The sequence below is a fragment of the Acanthochromis polyacanthus genome, chromosome 2 (genome assembly GCF_021347895.1).
Source record: "Acanthochromis polyacanthus isolate Apoly-LR-REF ecotype Palm Island chromosome 2, KAUST_Apoly_ChrSc, whole genome shotgun sequence".
Classification (NCBI taxonomy): Eukaryota; Metazoa; Chordata; class Actinopteri; family Pomacentridae; genus Acanthochromis; species Acanthochromis polyacanthus.
The window spans coordinates 15,145,991-15,163,884 of NC_067114.1; the positions used below are offsets into that span (position 1 = coordinate 15,145,991).

The 17,894-nt window shown below is 42.7% G+C and overlaps 1 protein-coding gene across 1 annotated transcript; it reads left to right on the forward strand.

The window, feature by feature from the left end:
* The first annotated feature begins 1,348 nt into the window (after positions 1-1,348).
* pax6b (paired box 6b) lies at positions 1,349-17,075 on the forward strand. The gene is given in 15 exon segments (XM_022192025.2): positions 1,349-1,501; positions 1,726-1,922; positions 4,876-4,929; positions 5,818-5,841; positions 8,275-8,405; positions 8,726-8,761; positions 8,846-9,061; positions 9,453-9,489; positions 9,492-9,617; positions 12,719-12,877; positions 13,127-13,209; positions 13,315-13,465; positions 14,058-14,170; positions 14,457-14,598; positions 15,318-17,075. Coding segments are annotated over 14 exon segments (1,371 nt in total). The 5' UTR covers positions 1,349-1,501; positions 1,726-1,909; the 3' UTR covers positions 15,404-17,075.
* Positions 17,076-17,894: the final 819 nt, after the last annotated feature.

Consider the following 17,894-nt stretch of genomic DNA (forward strand, 5'->3'; position numbering starts at 1 on the left):
TCTCTCTCTTTGCCCTTTCATGCACCCCCTTTTCTGCTTTAGTTTGGCTTCAGCATCCACACAAACCTCATTCTCTTTCTTTCCCCCCTCGGTTCTGCTCCTTTTTGGAGTAAGCGACGGGGCTCCTCAGCGCGTAGACTGGTGCTGCCCAAAGCTCCGAGTGTGTGCTCAAACACGGGCGCAGAGGGGTTGCTTTTGGGTGCGTTGAGGTGTGCGTTAATAGTCAAGTCATTCAACCAGCGCAGTTTGGGAGCGTGTGGCCATGGCTACACAGTCATTTGCTTTACTTTATTTACGCGTGCTATTTGCTGTCAGGTCGCGGGAGTGACGTCGCCGCGCCTCGCAAATGTGTCCATAAAAAGCACCCGAGCTTGCCTAAAGGCTGCGCTCTTTACGCATGGCATTTCTTGTTGACAGGAGGGGAGGAAGACTATTCAGGGGAAGGTGATACTCAAAAGAATCAACAAAAGCACGTGGTGGACATTTTCTGGTTGTTTCCAGTGAGGGGGGAGGAAGGGGGGGGGGTCGTGCATTTTCCAGTGCAAGAGAATTTCAAAAGTAAATATGTTCCCACTTTGTGCGCAAAGAGCAACTTTTCCAAACTCAAAGCGCCAGAGATCTGCTTCTCATGGATGCTTTTTGGACATTAAGCTCCTGTTTTAATGCATTTATTCTGCAGCACCACGGAGCTATTTCTGATATAAATGTTTTAAATTTATAAAGAGAGCAGAAAACTGGTGCAGGTTGAGCATTTTGTTAAGTTTTGTCACAGCGAAAATAGGTCGAATGTCAAATAGAACAAAACAAGAAGCAACACTTTGGCGCCGGGTCCAGAAAACTTTGCAGCAGCAGATTTAAACGCGTCTCTATAACATTAATCTCATCTGTAGCGCATCGACTTGCTTGATAAAAGGCACGCTGCAGCTCTTTGTAATTTTAATTCGGTGTTGCGAGCTCCAACATTCACGTGTGCGCTGCTACTTTCCGTCTCCCTCCTCCTCCTCCTCCTCCTCCTCCTCCTTGCAGCACTACAGCTAGCCTCAGGTTGGAGGCTGAAACATGCCCGAGATTCCCTGTGCAGACCCAATTCAGCCTGGAAGAATGAAGCTTTCCGTCCAATGGGCATTTCCGAGGTAGTTGGTTTGCAATAGGGCAATATTCAGCAAGTGAGCGCAGGGTATTTGCATGCGTGGGCTGATTAGTGGGTTGGGAAGACGAGATTCTCTCTCTCGCTTTCTCCCTCTCTCTCTCTCTCTCTCTCTCTCTCTCTCTCTCTCTCTCTCTCTCTCTCTCTCTCTCTCTCGTTGTGGCTCGGCCCCGTTTCCCGCTTTGGCTGTGGTGCAGGGGGAAGTGTTTATATGGGGGATGATGACAGAGGTCGGGTCGCGCTAATGGGCCAGTGAAGAGCGGCGGAGGGAGGCGAGGCGAGGAGAGGCGAGGCGCACACAGCAGACCAGGAACACATACATTAATACACTTGTTCCATCACCAATCAGCATAGGTGTGCTCATTCTCTTTACCCCCACCTCCTTCTAACCACCGCTCTCCCTCCCTCCTCTTTTTTTACCCCTCCCTCCTCCCCCCTTCTGTCTCTCTCTCTTTCTCTTCCCCACTCTCTCTCTTCCCGACTCTCTCATTCGCTCTCTCACACGCCAGCGCACATCCTCGCCAAACTCCGTGCGTCCTGACATCTGAGTTCACTGTCAATCTCTGTCTCCTTCGCAGGGATATCCCCTCCGTCTCCGCCGAAGACCACTGGAAACTAATTTTTCCCTCTTCTAAACTTCCCCGAGAGAGACTCATCCTGGTCGGCTTGTTTTTTTCCCCCTTTCTTCTTCTCTTTCTTTGGTGTGGAGAACTAGAGGCGGTACAGCCTGTAGTTTACCAAGGACTTTGACAGCGACGCAGGATGCCCCAAAAAGGTGAGATCTTGACTAAAAGTTTGCCTTTGCTGTTAAATTATACATTTATTCGGGAGATGTGACTTATTATTATTATTATTATTATTATTATTGTTATGATTATTATTATTATTATTATATCTCGGTTATATTCGGCCGCAGGTTGAGGTTCAGTGCTGAGGTTTGTGGGTGTTGTATCGTTTGGACTGTGCAGCCTGTCTTCTGACTGGACTCTCTTTTCTCTCTCTCTCTCTCTCAACAACAGCAACAAAAAGAAAAAAAAAGTGCGAACAGCCTTTAGCGTCTCTGTCTGTTTTATCTGCTCGGTTTTGCTGTTGTGTTTAGGCCTACGGATAGCTTACCGCTTATTTATGACAGCAAAGAGTAAAAAGTCACGTTGGGCCAGGACAGTGATCATCGTGGAGAATGGGGCGCAATGACCCGTTGAGGAAAGGTGTCAGATTGATTCATGCAGGCGAGTCACCCAAGCGCCTTCTCAAAAAAAAAGAGGAAAAAAAAAAAGCTCCATGAAGCGGCGGAGGCCCGGTTTTAGCGTGTTTGTTTGTGTGCCAGATAGAAAAAAGAAAAGCAACTTTCCTACTTGCTTTCTAAAGTGTCTCGGTGCCCTTAATGACATCGACTTAAACTGGTTTTTGCAGGAGTTAGAATGTGGAGTAATTTTAAAAATTCACATTCTGGATCATATTTGCTTATTAGCTGATCATAGTAAAAACAGTTTCAAATAATTTCACTGATTTCACAAAATTTTAACACAAAACGCTGCTGCTTTTACACTCTTTTCCTAAAATAAACGTGCAATTGTAATAAAATAAAACAAATGCTTTCATCTACTGCAATTGTGCATGTTTATATTTGTAATTTAACAGATAAAATTCAGAGAGATCATATTTAAAATGATAATAATAAAAAAACCTGATTGCAAAAATACACCAGGCCTATAACAGGCCTATATTTTTAGTTGAGGTTAAACCTGTTCACTCTGACATGCATTCTGCAGTATGTACAAAAATAATAATATATTTTTAAATCCTTTTCTTGTTTATGTTTTCTCTGTTTGCCTCCACCATTGTAGCCAAGGCCTACATGGACTACATGTGCGTAGAAATGTTGTGAGCGGCCAGAATAAGCATGTTTGAATTAAGACATTGTTGTTCCGGATTACTAAAGGAAAAGAAATGCAGATTAGATCTTAGTTCACCTCAGGAACAACAACGTTTGAGCTTTCGACCTTAAATAAATGATTAACCGCTTGGGCTAAAAGCTACTGACTCCTGTGCCTTCTTACAGACTGACCATTCATTGTGTAATTATTTTAATTATATTTATTCCCACACCCATTTCTAGGCCATGCCACGAGGTCAAAGATAATAAAATACAGGATTATTTACTAGTTGTTTTGGTAGTGTTTTTAAGGCCAACTCAGACTATGTGGGCCAGTGTGAAGGAATCTGATTTTGATTAATGACCGAGCAGCCTGTTTGTTAAAAGCTGAAAGAAAAGCTACAATCTAAATGTAATGGCGGCCCTGTACGTGCATCTCACAGAGCAGCTCTGCTCTGAAACGCAGTCGTCGACATTATTAGGCCCATTTTGCTCTGCACACAACACAACTTTGCGCGGAGGGAGAAAATGAAAACTTGAGATTTCTCCCTCCCTGGCCCCCTTTTTATCTGTTCTCCCTTTCAATGGCTTCTTTAATGCATTTGTCTTTTCCAATTGAGCGCCCTACTGCGCTGTTGTGTCTTGAAACCCGCTTTACAACCCGCACCAGCAGCACCAAATAACCACCGAATATTTCTGACGAGAAATTACTTTTAAGAAAAAAATATATATAGAGAGAGAGAGAGAAGCGATGAAAACAAAACCTACATTCACGCACTGGCGGCACCGGGGTCACGGTCGTGTGTGTGCGTAAAAGAGAGAGAGAGAGAGAGAGTGTGTGTGTGTGTGTGAATGGTCCCGGAGGGGGTGGATGCATGCCTCCGGCTCTTTGTATTAATCTGAACTTGTTGGTGTGTTTAGTGGGGAAGCTGCGTGTTTCTAGTCGCGGAGGCCGAGTTTTCGCCCCGGGTCTGAGGTATATGGAGGCAGAAGAGGGGGTGCATTGTTGGAGTCCAGCAGGCTTTGTACACCAGCTTTGTACCCCCTCCTGCTCTGGACTTTTACAGAGCAGCCAGGCGAAGTAGACAAACGTGTGTCACTGTACAGTTTCCCCCGGTAGTCTCCACAAGAAGAGGGTTACCAAGTATTTCCTCCCACCCTCTCAAAAAAAAAAAAAGAAAAAATCCAGAAGCGTCTTGCTGGGAAGATGAGAGCTGATTTCTTTAAACAACATCAAACCTTTTAAAGGAACAGTGCTGTAAAAGAGGCCCAACATCACGGCTGCAGGCTGTTAGTTAGAATTTATTTTGACAGGTGCTTTCAGAAACAGGCCTGGGAGAGATGTTAAAAATAATGAACGTGAATGTTGTCCCGCGTCGATTTTAATTTCTTTGCTTGGCAGCAACATTTAGGTTAATTGTCAATGTAGGCCAGGAAAAAAAAAGATGAAAAAAAAGAACGAGAGAAGATTGCAGTAGGGATGAAGTGCACCAGTGTAGCTGTGGCTGTGCTAATGTGTTGTTTTGCTTTGTCCTATAGGGAGACATTAAGTAGTGAAAACGGCAGATGATTGACTAAATTGTTATAGAGTGGACAGTCAACTCTGTTTCCAGGCAAGTTTAATTAAAATCCATACATACACTGCTGAGGATGTTCAAATTCATGATGCATCTATTATGTTTAAGAAACAGATCCGGAAAAAATAATAACAAAAAAAAATCGATCGAGATGAGAATGTATTTTAAAGAAATGTTGTAAATGATAATGAATATTTTTTTAAAAACTCATCTTTACAGCCACAGATTTCCTGATTCGATGCTAACCAGTTTTGTTATTTCCTTGTGACGCTCAGAATACCACAACCAAGCCACGTGGGAGTCTGGCGTAGCCTCAATGATGCAGAACAGTAAGTTGTTTTCATATTCACATCTAATAAATGCATACTGTGTCTTTTTACTTGGCTTTGAAACTTTTTAAATACAACCGCAAGTTTTAATGTGGTTGCATGGAAGCAACACCCACTGACATTTTTTATTTTTTATGTTTTTGTTTTTTTGTTTGTTTTGCACTGGTTGTTATAGCGCAATTAAAGGGCACACAAAATGAAATGTATGTTCAGGGATGCATTTGCATGACTTTGAGGCGCAGGGGGGAGAATATTTTATTTGATGGGCGTTTCATTGCTGTTAATTTATTATTATTATTTTTTATTTTTTTGCCATGATAGGTAGGCAAGTTATTATTGAACAAGTTAATCACACGTCGTCCTTCTCCAGAGAGAGAGAGGGGAGGGGGGGGGGAGAAAGGGGGAGAATAGAAGGGGGTTGGGTTGAGAGGGAGATTTTTGTTTCTGCTTGAGTTGGTATTAAATAATTGCACAGCCGTCTGCATTAGCGTTAGAGCTGGCTGCCAGGCTGCATACAAGATTAGCTGCGTAGAGAAGAGCCCTGCATGAAACATGAGGGAATAGCAATAATGTCTTATGTAGATTAGTCCATATTCTTCACGGACAGACAGCATGAGCCAGAAGAAGAAAATGCTCATAATATAAGGTGCAGGCTGAACTCAGGGCCGAGGATAAATATTAACAACCATATTGTCGTGGGTGCCAGTCAAAAAAAAAAAAAAAATTCTAATAAAAAAAATATAAATCTGGCAGATGAAGTTGCTTCACAGGCCTTTTGTGTTTTAAAGTGGCCCATGAGTTGAATATGTGTCTTATTCCTGCTAGTGTGTGTGTGTTGAAACCAAAAAGGATAAACATGAAACATTTTCTCTCTTGCTGCTGGACAAGAGGTGTATGACATCTGTGATGAAGGTGTGTGGAATAATTTTATTATATTATTCTCCATATACCTTGATGACGTGTCTGTGCTGTAATCTGTGCGCATTTTTTTAGTCCCTTAAACATGTCTCTTTGAAATCCACTGTTGGACTCACGTGACAGTTGGATTGTTTGATGTGAGGAAACGCGCGTAAAGTTGATGAAAAAGTGTTTTGTTTTTTTAACGAGCTGGTGGCATTTATTTTTTTGTTTTTCTTTTTGGAGAAGAGGGGGCTGCTGGTTGCCAGTTGTCCATGATAGAGCTGACAGAGCCTTATCAAAGCTGTGTACAATAGCCGGTGCTCCTGCTTTGCTGCGGATTGATGTTAATGGGATGCTCCCCTGGCTTTGGCGTGTGATGTCTGCTGCGAATTGCCGAGGAGATATCATTGGGCCCGGCCCTTTGGGTTGTCTAAAGGTCGCGACGGCCTCGCTGGCTTTTGTGCTAATAACTCCTGGGTGTATATGGTGGGGAGCGTCCAAATTGACACCATATGTTTTCCTATTAGTCGACTTGCAATAGAATACAAGGCGCATAATCAGCGCCAGCGGGCGAGATCGACTCTGGGCACTTGAGGGAATTGGTGCCATGATTAAGACTTAACCTTATAGGAAGAGTTTGATTTTTATGTGATGTCGTTATCTGACTGCTTTATCGATCAGGCAGGATTTATATGGCAGTTGTAAATCAGAGGGCAGCCCCGGAGAACCCGCAGAGCAGCGCTGCTTAACGTGCGGAGGCCAATTTCAGCGTAAGAAGTCTATTAATTCCACTTAATCCTGGAATTACCAAAGAGCAGGAGGGATGATAATGGATTTACTATCAATCAGATCCACGCTGGAAGATTATAACCCATAGAGCGGCCAAAAGGGGATCTGTCCCTCAGTTAAACAGGTTGATCAAGTATAAACACCCTCCCTGCTCCCCCCTACATTTATATAAAATAAAATCTGCATTTAAAAGCTGAGTCCTATGGCACATTTCAGAGTAAAGACGCCCACCGATTCCACACAACAGGACTGCAGTGGCTGTGAGCATTTGTTGTCAAATACAAACAAGAGGGGGAGAGAAGAAAAAAAAAACTGCATGTCACTTTTAATATGTTAAGAATCCAGGCGCGCCCTCGTTTGTGTGACCGCGCGTAGCCCCTGGCCACCTTAAAACTAAGTCTCCCTCGGAGGGTAAACGAGTAGCGTCCAATTTTGTCTGAGTGATATCCAAATGCAGACAGAAAGGGTCGTTTTATCATGCTACTATTTGTCGTGACGATGCGATTTTCAAAAGCAGAGCGGTGTCATAAAGTGACATGCCTGCCACAAGTGCTCCAACTGATCTTTTCAATTAGCCTCCCATGCATGATCCGAGGCGACTTCCGCCTATTTCCAGAAATTAAGCTCAAACTTGACGTGCAGCTAGCTTTATTTTAAAGACAAATGTCAGCCAGGCTCATCATATTTTCCCCCTCTTCTATATTTGGAGCTTATTTATTGCTAAGGAGCCTCTGCTCCCGGAGTCAATGTACCGGGCGGCAGCGCAGGGGAAGGCAGCGGAGGAGCAGAGAGCAGCTCAGGCACTCCGGGGAGTCAGCTCTCCCATTTGGCTTCAGGTTTGCTTTATTCTCTGCTTTTATAGAGATGCCATAGAACAGTTTAGGGGATAATTTTCCAAAAAGCAATCATTTTTAAAAGGATATGCAATCATAAAAAAACAGCTATTTCGGAGCTAGTGTCTTAGCAGCTTCTGTCTGATTCGTGCGTAATTATGGTGTGTTTTGAAGGAAGCGTTTGCCGATTTAATGCCACTTTCCCGCAAAGGCGATGCATTCGAATGAATTTAAGACATTATTTCGCGGTGGTATTTTGTGAGGCTGTCGGTGTTGCTGGGTTTGTTATTTGGAAGACAGCATAGGAGAGAGGTGCAGCTTTTTTGGAGAGGATGGATAACGGTGCGAGAGCTTTAATACCGAAGTTTGCCGGTTTGATAAAAGGTTGGTGGAGTTTTCTCCCGGCAAAACAGCGACTGAGTTGTTCATTTATTATTACAAAAAATAACATTTTGGGATGTTTTGAGTCGGTTTAAGTCATGCTGTCGTTGGATTTATCTGCATGTGTTACTGAATAACTGCGCAATGTTTGTCCTCAGAGATGCGGAGCGTTTTTAACAGCTTCTTTAAAAAAAGTGTTTCATCGGTGCAATTTAAGACACTTTCTTAAACAAGCAGTTATTTTTTTCAGCTATGCTGTCTTCATGTTGCATCTTTAACTCGATTCTCCTGAACGCTGCAATCATTCTGCTTACCATTTACATGAAAATCATTGACGTTATCATAGGTCTGTTTTCTTTTATTTTTTACTTCTTATTTTTATTTTTGTTCACCTGGAGTTATGACACGATGTGATGACTCCGATGCTTTTGTCTCCATGTAGGTCACAGTGGCGTAAACCAGCTTGGTGGTGTGTTTGTTAATGGTAGACCGCTGCCGGATTCCACCAGGCAGAAAATAGTTGAACTTGCTCACAGTGGTGCTCGACCCTGCGACATCTCCAGGATACTGCAGGTGACAATCACAGTCCTTTATTCTGATGAACGGAAAACAGCTTTATGCAGACTTCAGTGGATGCAAATTACCTTTTCGTAATTAAAATCATGAAGCAAAATATAGAAGATGGAACGGTTTGATTTTGCTTTTAAATTTCCTGTTGCATTATTAATTTACGATTAGTCAAATTTATTTAGTTTTATCATTTCTTTACAGGAAATGTAAAAAAAAAATTAAAAGACAATTTAAAAAAGGCAAAATTAAGAAAAGTAATCTGCCTGCTATTATAAAGCATAAATGCCTAATATACCATTCAAGGCATATTTTTGTGTTTGTAGACCCATGATGAAGTCCAAGTGCTGGACAGTGAAAAGGTGATAATTATTTGAGCCATCTTAGAAATTCCGTTAATAGTCGTAAATAATGTATGTGAATTGTGTCTTTTGTTTTCCATCCAGGTATCCAACGGCTGCGTGAGCAAGATCCTGGGTAGATATTATGAAACTGGCTCCATAAGACCGAGAGCAATAGGCGGCAGCAAGCCCAGGGTCGCCACTCCAGAGGTGGTCGCGAAAATCGCGCAGTACAAGCGGGAGTGTCCGTCTATCTTCGCGTGGGAGATCCGGGACAGACTTCTGTCGGAGGGGATCTGCACCAACGACAATATACCCAGCGTAAGTGCATTGACTGTAAGTTGTGTGCATGATTTAATTTGCCACATGAAGTGACTTTTTTCTCATGCACTGGAGGAAAAGGAGATGGGCATCCAACCATTCAGTCTTATTAAATGCACTGCGTTTCAAAGTGTGCGTGGAGGAGGGGGAGAGCGCGCATTACGCACCGCTTATGTGATCACCCAAACATACATTCGATTAGAAGGAGCTCGTTGTCTATTTGTGCGCCTTGCAGGATTTTTTTTCCCCAGTGCAGGTTTATCATGATTATGATTGTGATATGCGGTGCCGTGAACTCGGTGCGCACCTTCATCCAAAGACGCACCGATAGCGGCGCTCCCTCCATCTAATCCTAATCCTCACTTTTTATCATATGCAATTTGTCATTCAGGTGTCATCAATAAACAGAGTCCTTCGCAACCTGGCTAGTGAAAGCAACAGATGGGCGCAGATGGCATGTATGACAAGCTGAGAATGCTCAACGGTCAGACAGGAACTTGGGGGACCCGGCCCGGCTGGTACCCCGGAACATCAGTGCCAGGGCAGCCCAACCAAGGTGAGCCTCATTATCACACAGTGGCAATAAAGACACCTTGACGCATGCACGAGTTGTAATCAAAAGAAAAAGCACTGGTGGAGCTTCTGATTTTTTGGCTTCTCGTGTCTTTCAAAGAAGTACGTGAAGCTCCGTGCTCCAGGACAAAAAGTGAACTCCGCAGAGGTCACCATAAATTGTCGTGTATGAATATGAATAGTTTTACAGCTCACTATTCCAGTGGTTACGGTCCACGGCTCTGTCTGCAGGAAGGTATTGTATTGGCATGCCCTGAACAAGACCCTCAATTAAGACTTGTCGATTAGAGGAAAGCCATAGGCCGTGCATGCAGTCTGAATGCCTCCACTGTCCCAGACATGGATGTGCGTGACAGCGGCTTGTCCTTTCAGCAGAGGTGTCCATCCAACAGCCTGCATTTTTCCTCCCCTCCTGATGGGGAGGCAGAGCCGGGGAGGCTGCGTGCGGGGATATTAGTACAAAGGAATGTTTTCCTTCACACGCAATGATTGGTTATGGGAACGGTCCGCACTACGTGTAATTGCTCATTAGAGAGGGCTTTGTCTCTCATTATGGCAACATGCAGGAGTGTGGAGATGGTAAGGCTGCTGTGGAACTGTTCCACTTCAGAAGTTTTTTTTTTTTTTTTTTTCCCCCTCTTGGCCTTCTGCAGGCCAAACACTGAGCACATTTTCTTACAAGAATCAACAGTTTTTTTTTTCAACAACAACAAAAAAAGGTTTGCTTTGCTTCTTAAACACGCACTCATTAAACAAGTATTACGATGAAGCATTGTGTCTGATCCATGCGCGCAAGAACGCACAAGTGTTGGAATTCAGCCGGAGCAAATAAAAATTTGCATTTGTTTGATGACCGTTTGGACACGTGGGGCAACAAGCAGTAAAGTGGAAAGGATTACATTAAATTCCCTTAATTCTAACATAATAAAAGCGAATGAATTATTATTATTATTATTATTATTATTATTATTGCTATCGGTTCTTCATATAGACAATAGTATATAATTCATTTGAGCTATTTTTAGATTATATGTCTAATTTCTATATAGTAATAAAATAATCATGATCATAAAAATAAAAATTAGTGAGATGTTAATGTCTTTTTTGTGCTTTTTAAGTATTTGCGTGAAGCAGTTGTCTCAGGGGAACGAAAATATGTTTTCCATCAGACAGCCGACTAAGCACATATAATGGCTACATGGAGAGTGACAGGGCCCCAAAAGAAGACAACTCTATCCCAAAGAGGCCACGAATAAAACTCCGCACCGATTTCGTCTTTCATCTCTTTCTCGCTCTCAGTCGCTGGCTATATGGCTCTAAATCCCGTCTATAGGATTTAGTCTCTCACTTTCTCTTTCAGTTTTAAGCGGTTTCTCAAGAGTGTTTTGATCCAGTCTCAGCAGCTGAAAGGTGCCGCAATTGGTTCGGTATCTCTCTCTCTCTCCCTCTCTCTCTCTCTCTCTCTCTTTTTGCTGCTTTTCCGCCTCACTGGTTGAGACATCGTGATACTAAAGAATGAGTTTATTTCCCAGCGCTTTTATAAAGAAAACAAATCCCATCCCAGCGTCAGTGGGTCTGGCAGACGGATAATAGCTGCACATTCACTCCTTTTTATGGATTATCCGCAGTGAAGAAACAAATAGCGTGGATACAAACTATTGGCCTATAGAAGAATACTTTGTCTATTATGCAGCGAGGGAAATTGTCAAGAAAAGTGTCGCATCAGGTTTCCTTCAGTGAACCAAGACTTGTAGACACACTAAATATGTTTCAGGCCTACATGAAGCAGAAGAAATGATGGAATTGCTTGTTTAAAAAATTGTAACTGCTATTTTTCGTTTGGTAGACCACATGTTTGCTTTTTAGAGGACCACTTCCACCTGCTCCACTGCTCCAGTCCGCTAAAAAAAAAAAAAACATAACCTGTGCGCACAAAATGCAGAAATGCATGACTTCGACCCACTGCGCCTGACAGACACACACACATGAGTGAGATATTACATAAACCACCCTCTATCGACGCACCCGCTGCTTAATTTCGCATTAACTTCTCGGTGTGATAATGATGTCCAACAACAAGACAGACATTAGTCGATAAGCCTCGCCCTGCAACTGAAGGGGCCTTTGGGCCCACCGCGGACAAGCAGGAGCGGTGAATAGATTGGCCTTATTTTGGTTGTTCAGGGGGTTGCATGCTCTCTCCTCACTCATTTGTTTCCAATTGAAGACAGAAATCCTGACTGGCGTGTAGCTGGCCGGGGGACGTGATTAATGATGGTAGTGGATAAGGGTTAACACACTGGACTCAAAGCTCTGTTGACTGGGATCCTCGTGCGCACAATGCCAAAGTACTATAGCCTGTGCGCCTCCAGAGAGAGAGGATCCTTTTGTCATCTCCTCCAATAGCCCCCCTCCCATATATTACACCCACCGAGGGCTCACTGCTCGTCCCTGCCTGTGTCCATAGTTTAATGGTTTCCCTTACTCCTGAAGGCATTGTATCATTCTGAAAAGCGTCTTCTTCTATTCAAAAGTTGGTGGTCACCTCAATGGCGATGCCAACGCCCATATGGGAACGACCATTGAGGCACTGCTCTGTCCTCAAAAAAAAGAGGGGGGGTTTGCGCACAAAGTTTGGGGTTTTAATACATTTCATAGGCTCTGAAAAGAGGCTCGCCACATCTTGTCACATTTCTCTTAACCTTTTGAGAACACACGCCATTGTTGCCATGCGATAAGTACGCAGAACCTTACCTCACCAGCCTGTTTTTCCCACAATATTTTATAAACAGTTTTAACCGCGGAGCCTTTCTTTTTTTCTTTTCCCCCCCGACATTGTTCCTTTTCACGCAGGCAGTCGTGTGTAATCTGGCAACATTAAGAAGAAATTGCAATAATTCCTCCGATTTTGAATTAAATTAACCATGATGGGTGCTTTAATTAATGATGGAGCGCCGCAGTCTGTACAATTAGCTGTAAGCTGATACAACATGAGGCCCGATAATTAATTATTCAATTAGCTTAAGTGAATGTATATTTCCATTAAGTGTTTTTCCCCCCTCTTTTCTTTCCCCTTCCTTTCAGATGGCTGCCAACAACAAGACGGTGCAGGAGAAAACACAAACTCCATCAGCTCGAACGGCGAGGATTCAGAGGAGACGCAGATGCGACTGCAGCTCAAGAGGAAACTACAGAGAAACCGCACGTCCTTCACACAGGAGCAAATCGAGGCACTGGAAAAAGGTGATATAGTAGAAAATAATTTATACATTTAATAATTCATTCTGTCTTTTTTTAACAGGTTCCTGATAATTAGACTAAATAAAACTACTTGAGCTGTAGTATTCCTAAAGGTCTCTGAGGGAATAATAGGCCTAATTATTAAGTTAAAGATTTTTTTTAACATTTATTTAACTAAAAGCTGCAATAAAATTCTTACTTTCCACTTAACCTATCACTTATTTCCAAACATCTTTCTTTCTTGCGTTGCAGAATTCGAAAGAACTCACTATCCAGATGTTTTCGCGCGAGAAAGACTAGCAGCGAAAATCGACCTGCCCGAGGCAAGAATACAAGTGAGTCACAACTTTTTGCGTGTGTGTGAAACTGAAAATGTTCAAGAGAAATTTCAAATTGAATGTCTGTGCAGAAAAATTAAAATGAGTTCTTTTTCTTTGCAGGTATGGTTCTCAAATAGAAGAGCAAAGTGGAGGCGAGAGGAGAAGCTGCGGAACCAGCGCCGGCAGGCCAACAACTCCTCCAGTCACATTCCCATCAGCAGCAGCTTCAGCACCAGCGTCTACCAGGCCATCCCACAGCCCACCACACCGGGTAGGTTCACCACACTCACAAACACACGCGCACACCTTTTCAAATTATATTCAAGTTTGTGTCGAAATAGAATATGTCGACTTTTACGCTGCGTAAATTACGCACAAACGTGGATCAGTTTGTTACACTAGTCGTACAAATAGAATTGCCACTGAAATAATGCTTAAAACAACACATTTACCAGTCCATGGGTTCAAGTCAGACAGGATCCATGTGAAATATTGCTGAACAGTATTATATCACAGCCTGCGGATTGATATAAAAAAGGGGGGGGAGAGGCCTCGGTGGCTGTGCACTCTAGTTCACATGAAGAAGCGCCGGTGCTTTCCTCTTGATGGATGATTGAGCAAAACTTCTCAGCTGACTATCTGCCTAATTACCGAATCAGGCACGAGGGCACACCGGGAGAGCTGAAGCTCATGCTCACAAGTCAATCACCTGAGACACACAGCGTACAGAGTCCGTCCATGAGGCTGTCAAAGAAGACGTCACCTCAGGCACGCACTCCTAATGAGATGATCTCTCACAGTGGAGGGACTTTTGTGTGATTATTATTTTTTTTTCTAAACCATCTTTTCATTCTCATTCTCAGTGTCTTTCACCTCGGGGTCAATGCTGGGTAGACCTGACTCTGCACTCACAAACACCTACAGTGCGCTGCCCCCCATGCCCAGCTTCACCATGGCAAATAATCTACCTATGCAAGTAAGTACAGGATAATTGTCATTCAGTAGACAACAGTGTTTAAATATGTGAATTTTATGATAATTTCTGTTATTATAAAAGTGGAATAAAACACGCCATGAGTACATGAGTAATTTCAATTTTAAAGATCCTTAAAATCTTTTTTTTAAGCTTAAGAATGGCTTTCTTACAGTAAAAATTCCAAAACAAAATAAAATCATTAGTATACTAAACTACAGCTTTACAGACTACTGAGCTGAAAACTATGGTTGGCTAAGCTAATGTAACATTCTCTCCTCATCTATAGCCCAGCCAGACCTCCTCTTATTCCTGCATGCTGCCTACCAGTCCGCCTGTGAATGGGCGGAGCTACGAAACATACACGCCCCCTCATATGCAGGCACATATGAACAGCCAATCAATGACCACTTCTGGTACCACCTCAACAGGTAGGCAGAAAGTTCATTGTTTACCAACATGCTTGGGAATTAATGAAAGCAAACAGCCTTTGAAACATCTGCCACCTTTCCTTTAATCAGGGGGTACTACATAGCCATCTTTGATTCATGATCTTTCACGGCAACTCTCCCTTTCCTTTCCGTCTATTTGAGAAACTTCATGCCTTCAGTGTCTGAGAATCAATATCTCTACATCCCATATCATTTTCTCTCTGCAGTTGCATGAAAAAAAAAGCTCATTTCATCGCCGCTCTTGGCCATCATGTCAATCCCACGACTCCAGCCCATAGTTTAGTTCCACCCCATTAGGATGCTGTTACTGAGAGCCATATATACCGGTTATAGTCATGAAGAGTTAATCATGCATAACCACATTTCCTCTGTGCTAAATTGCTAATTAATTTGATTCATTTGCTGTTGTACTCTCTCTGTTTAAATGCCATTGCCAAAGCCTCAATTTATCGAGCTTGCAAGCATTTTACTGAGCAACCATGTGCAGAGCATTGTGACTCATTGCGGCCCCGTGCTCGTCCACCTATTTGCAAGCATTTAAAGTACAATGCTCTGTGCTATAAGGCTAACTGGTGTTAGCTGTCACACTAACTGTGCATGGTGCATCTAATTTAGCATGTAGACTTCTGGGGCTTTTTTTGTTGTTGTTGTTTCTCTGTTGCTCTTGTGCTCATGTCTTTCTCTTTTTGTCTCTGCAGGACTCATCTCTCCTGGAGTGTCTGTCCCTGTCCAAGTCCCAGGGAGCGAGCCTGACATGTCTCAGTACTGGTCAAGACTACAGTAGAGAGAAGAGCTACTTCACCTTGTAACCACCCACTCCACCATCGCCCTCCGGCAGTGCTCCTCACACATACACGGCACAGGAGAGTAGAGATGGCGAGAGAGGGTTGAGAAGAGGCAACAGACAGGAGAGGAGGAAGGAAGGAAGAAAGGAAGGAACGAGAGGGACTCTGGGAGAGCCTTGGGACGTCTGGGCTTTGTTTTTCCAGCGGGACATTGTGCTATTGTGTAGCTCTAGGCACATTCAAACGAGGACCTGGAAGAGAGAACAACGATGGACAGACAGGAAAAAAATGGACCTCTGTAAAGTGCCCGGTGTTAAATTTTTATGGAACAAAAACTTATCTGTTTTTTTTTCTATTTCCAACTTCAGTCATTGTTTCCTTTTTTTCTCTGGTGTGTTTGTAAATGGCCATTTGTATGTTAATATGAAAAACCAAGATCAAGTACTGATAGATGGACTGCTAGAAAACCATGTTGGTTTTGCGTTTGTTTGAGAGAGGAGAACCTGAGAGATTCTGCCATGACTATCTTTTAATCTGCTTATATCGAGACTTTCTACCAGGCTTTGCATGGTCTCTGGACGCTGTTGCATATCATTAAAGACGAAAAGCTGGAGGGAAGACTCTTACTGTGTCAGAAAAAAAACTATTTATTGGTCTCATTTCTTACGAATGGATATTTAGCAGAGGAATCTCAAACTCGATCCACCCACTGAGGCTGTGGTCTTGGCTCCTCTGTCATGGGTCTGCGTTTGCTGGCTTATTAGACACGGATCACTATCAACAGCTCCAAGTGTGCAAAGACGGTGCGACATGCAACGCAACTTGGACCTCTTGCTTCGGTGGTTGGATTGACTCTAGATTTACCACGGAGAACATTAAATGTGGGAAAACAGGTGTAAAAGAAAACCTGTAGTCTGTAAATGGTAGACTGCGTCTTCGATATAATCCAGTTTGTTTGTCAAAATGTAAAGTACTTGTCTTCCCTAGAAATCTTCCAGAAAGATTTCTCCAATAAAAGTTGATTTCATTTATATCCCCGAGAATATTCTATAAATGTTCCATGCATCATAAAATACATTTCTTTAGGGTCAGGTACAATTTGTCTCTTAGGTATAGTTGTATTATAGTGTCCTATGGTCAAAAAAAATGTGCAACTAGAAATATTTAATTCCTATAATTATGATTAAACATTGCTTGACAGAGTTTTAAACTTCAGTGTTTGGCAGTTGTTTACAAGTACATATCAGATTTAATCATTGTTGATTGTAAAACAGACCAAAGCCTTTGTATTTCATCTAGTACACAATGTTTTTTTTTAAAGATATTAGTCTTGTGTTGCAAAATTTTGTAAACACGTTCTGTTCAATTACATTGGCTTCGAGTTCGTGAGACTGCAGTCGAACCCCGCAGTCCTTATTTATAATTGAAGACCATGGGAGGGTTTTTCTAGCATCATCTGTCATGCTCTTTTGAGTTTTGCATTTTTATTTCAGTGTGTACGTAGAACATGGACACATACTGGGTTTATGTCTGAGCATTGCTTCTGAGATAAAACGTCTACACGCTGTCTCTTAAATATTTCAATTTAATTTTATTTAAAATGGAGCTTTCTAAATGTATTTTGTGAAAACTATAAAACATTTTGTACAGTAAAATTGTGTCTTAAAGAAAGCCTTTTTGCCTGGTCAATGCTGTGTCAGTTTTTACTGAGCAAGTAGAGACGAAAATTTTTGACAGAGTGCATCGTTTGCTGCAAACTCTGATGCTGACCGATGCCAGTAAAGCGGCCTGTAATACACATGGCAACACTTCCAATTCCCACCAAACAAAGGTGTCCAAAATAACAAACCTCTCTTGATGTACGGGGCTGAACCAAGTCGACACGGACCACACAGCACCACACCACCGCACAATGAGAAAGGTCAAGCAATTCACCATCACTAGCTCTTGTTTTAGTAGAGTTACGATGGTATGAAAAAAAAAATACAGAACCAATGACGAGGAGGAGGGAGCAGAGAAGAGAGAAAAAAGTCATGGAATAAAGCAGTCAGTGCCTAGAGCGAGGCAGAGGAGCGATTGTGTGGCAGAGTGAGTTATTTTGCTTCACTTGCTGCCTCAGCAGGGGGGTTGTGTGTGTGTGTGTGTGTGTGTGTGTGTGTGTGTGTGTGTGTGTGTGTGTGTGTGTGTGTGTGTGTGTGTGTGTGTGGAGAGAGACAGAGGGTGTGAGAGACCATCTAAAAGGAAAGATATCCAGGAGAAAGTAAGAGGTAACATTCACACGGGATGTAACGGTACCAAACATCCTGCTAAATTCATTAATTGAATTTACACGACTCACGCAGTATTTAATAGTCCAAACAGAAGAGTTTGAAGATTGGAGGTTAATCAGATTTTTTTTTCTGAGGCTAATGCAATTTCTCTATTCATTTAATCCAGTTTATCACACAAATGGAGGAAGTGTTCTGAGACCACGAGGAGGGGAAGACAGAG